This window comes from Serpula lacrymans (genome assembly GCF_000218685.1).
Source record: "Serpula lacrymans var. lacrymans S7.9 unplaced genomic scaffold SERLAscaffold_1, whole genome shotgun sequence".
Taxonomy (NCBI): domain Eukaryota; kingdom Fungi; phylum Basidiomycota; class Agaricomycetes; order Boletales; family Serpulaceae; genus Serpula; species Serpula lacrymans.
Window position 1 is genome coordinate 33,768 of NW_006763290.1, and position 3,764 is coordinate 37,531.

Below are 3,764 nucleotides of genomic sequence, written 5' to 3' on the forward strand. Positions count from 1 at the left end.
AATTATCTTTAAAAGTACTTGCTGCAACTTGTGTCAACTTACCTCATATTCCGATGTGAGAGGGGGGGCTCTTCTGTTTGATCTGAGACTTCCAAGCTATTTACACATGTTAATTTAGTATACTAGTATACTAATTTATGTATTTACTCGCTCATTTAATTCTTGTTGTAACTATTGGTTGATGTCAATTTAGTGTTCAGAATCACTAATCATAAAACTAGGCTAGGTTGGCTACTACTGTTTGATTCCTGTGGTGCTGCGTAAAACGGCCTTGTGGTACAAGCTGAGGAAAATCAAGTTATTCTACAGGGAACAAAGGTCAAAGCAAAAAAAAATGCTTTATGGGCTTCCAGGACGCTGACATCATGGTGACTCTATGTCAGCTTGACAAAGCTTATCTGAGCATGTTTCAGGCTTCACGGACACCCATGTGGCACTGTCATCACTTGTTAAAGCAGTCAAAGTGGTTATTGCCTTAAAATATCTTGTATTATGGTCCATCGGTGTTTGCTCTTCTGTCTGTTGGTCTTTGTGCGATGAATGCAAATTATATTGTGGCATTGTGCTTAAGTATTTCATACAGAAACAGTGGGATTGTCAGTTGCGCATATACTCCCACAAGTGTCAGGCATACACCAGTGTACAGCTTGGTTTGGAAATGACATACTACAGTAGTAAACCTCCTGAACGCCTCACCTGTCTTTGCCTGGGTGGCAGCACCACAAGGCAAAGATTATGTGCTTAGGACACTGTTAGTTTTGGTTATTCTGCACCTTTGTGCTACCTACATATTTTTATTCCTTTCTCTATCTATTTCTCTATCATTCAGTATTGATTGTGTTCTCTATTATTTTGCCTTTGTGGCTCCTTTGTTTACCTTTGTTTACAAAACTTCGGACAGTACTGCAGAGTCCAATGCTTCCTATTCTCTAGTTACTCACATTGGACTCTAGGTACTATATACCTGTTATACCCTCTAATAATATAGTTATTCACATTGGACTCTAGTTCCAGTTCCTGATAGCTCTCAGCAAGTAGTTAGACACTTCCCTTAAGCTTTGTTCTTAACAACATAATGGATGTTCACAAAAGCAATACATACAACAACACCAGCTGATAAAGTGTACAATGTGAATAAAAACAAAAGTTGTATAAACCTTTGCAGTTTATACACAAATACAGGGGGATTGGGATCTTCACTAGATGATCATCCTTTGATTGTGTTTCCATTTCCAAGTCATCTTGCTCCTTGCAGCTGATAAACATTGCGGAGCCTTCTTTGCTACTAGATGACTCTGAGGAACAAGATGGAATGAAGTTGTTAGACCCATCTTTGCTACCATCAGTTGCCTGATTGTCAACATCCATGGACTCTATCAGTGCTTCTATTGGTCTCCTACAATCAAGCCAGAGTCCCATCACTTTGTCAGAACTTACTTGGTGATCGTCCCTGCTATGCTCATCAAGACTGGACCCCTCGGAGTCGCCACCTTCATAGCTGTGATCAGATCCCGGGTTGTCAACTAAATTATCAATATTGCAGAGCTGTCATTTAAGCATGTTCAAGTTCAGATATCTCTGAAGCAATAATGACTCAAAAGTGGTGTTGAATCCATCAGGTTTACCTTTTTTGGCAAATGTCAAAAAACAAGTTTTCGGTGAAGATGTGAACAAACCTTTCCGCAAGAGAATGTATGCTGTTGTATTGTACGGTCAACGTAGTGGGTAGTGTTGACTCTTATATAAACCTTGGAAGGTGAGATATTCATCACATTATGAAACCTTATTTGTCAAAGAATTTGAGACAACCCCAACTGTTTACATCTTCTAGCTTGGTATGGTTCTACCTGATATATGAGAGTGAGACATTGTGGCACTAACAGAGGACATCCATTGTCATTGATCATATGTACATAGAGCAGCCTAAGATTTATTTAAGAGTTAAAATTTTCCTCGCCTTCCAGGGCGCTTTGTGATGTGGGAAGTTGACTTAATAAGGCCTTTAAAGGCATTATATGTATAAGATTCATGTTTGGTGTAAAGAGGCACACATAATGAGTCACACTGATTTTGCTGTGGTTGGCTTTGAATGTTAGTTTTGGTGATTCTGCACCTTTGTGCTACCTACATATTTTCATTTCTTTCTCTATCTATTCCTCTATCATTCAGTATTGATTGTGTTCTCTATTATTTTGCCTTTGTGGCTCCTTTGTTTACCTTTGTTTACAAAACTTCGGACAGTACTGCAGAGTCCAATGCTTCCTATTCTCTAGTTACTCACATTGGACTCTAGGTACTATATACCTGTTATACCCTCTAATAATAAAGTTATTTATATTGGACTCTAGTTCCAGTCCCTGATAGCTCTCAGCAAATGGTTAGACACTTCCTTTAAGCTTTGTTCTTAACATTGAACTTATTGTTTTGTACTACATTACTACTATATTACTTGCTACTTTGTATGTTAGAAAAATGGACGGTGATGCGGCAATATGAACATTTGCATTGTAACTTTCAAAGTGTTAAAAAAACATATCTACTATTTTTTGTCCATTTTTACTCTCAGGCTTGCCTTGTAATTGCTAGTCTCCTTTTTAATATCAGTTTTACTTACTGGCATAGACTTCTAAAAGTTTATCACTGATATTGCTCAACAAGGCTACAGGAGGAGGAAGCCAGGTATCAAGAAAAAAAAAAAAATGACAATGAAAACTGTGTTTATGTACGGCATCTTAACTGCTTACCTTTGATATTTTGTTGGGGGCTAGTTTGTAAGTCACTCTGTTTCTACTGGCAGGTGACTCCATTCTTCATACATATTGTGTATCCCATCTCTTTTGACATTTGGCTGTCTGTGGAGACTGGTATATATACTAATATTAACAGTGTAATTCTGTAAACTATAGTCCAATGTGAGTAACTTGGTTATTAGAAATGAAAATAAGTAGAAAGAACTAAGGTGCAAAATCACCAAAACTCAGAATTTGTACAGGTTGGGGTTGGTCAAAAGACGTAACCCCAGTTGCTTCTGAGATATTGATATATTATTTAGAGCACTTGTATACTGTAATGATACCCACTCAATCTTTGTTGGATGTGTTGTAAAATACCTTTAACCCACCATTGATGTATTGTGGAATGTGAAACACCAACAAACACACCTTATTATTTGTTATAGTTATAGTTAGTTAGATGATGTAATGCCACTTGTAATGATTGTAACAAGTCAGTGTAACAGTGGTGGCTATCTGTTACAAGTGTGGCACACAAATAGAACCAAAGTATCCTTTGTTATATAAACTATTTGTCCCTGCTCATCTTTTACCCCTACTATCACTTATCTAACTATTGTCACCCTCCTTATAACACACACAACTAGAGATGAAACATAATCAAGTACAGCAGCAATGGGTGAGTTTTGTTCTATAATTTTCTTTTATTTGAAAGTAAATATGTTTTGTAAATCTATAAGCCCCAAAACACTTTGGGAGCTTATGGATGCTAAAACAATCAAAGGCAAAGTTAACAAAACCTCGACGAAGACACTTGCTGTCATGCACCAAAGTTGATTAGTAGCATGGACAGTTGTCAATAATGAAGCAAATATTCAAAAAGACTTGCCATTGCACCACACAGGCACAGTACCACGTGGAATAGTAATTAATATTGCCTTTTTTGAACTTGTGGCTGATCAGCACCACCTGTATTAGGCAATCCAGTTGCGCTCACCTTTGCTTTTCCATTCAGTACTTTCCATTTTGGCA

At 37.5% G+C, this 3,764-nt stretch overlaps 1 protein-coding gene across 1 annotated transcript; it reads right to left on the reverse strand.

Annotated features, from left to right (window-relative positions):
- Positions 1-1,051: 1,051 nt before the first annotated feature.
- SERLADRAFT_431575 (uncharacterized protein) lies at positions 1,052-1,496 on the reverse strand (the record flags this gene model as incomplete). Its single annotated transcript, XM_007311928.1, has 3 exons — positions 1,052-1,113; positions 1,173-1,396; positions 1,438-1,496. 3 exons carry the CDS (start codon positions 1,494-1,496, stop codon positions 1,052-1,054), a joined length of 345 nt encoding a protein of 114 aa, XP_007311990.1.
- Between the last annotated feature and the right edge of the window lie 2,268 nt (positions 1,497-3,764).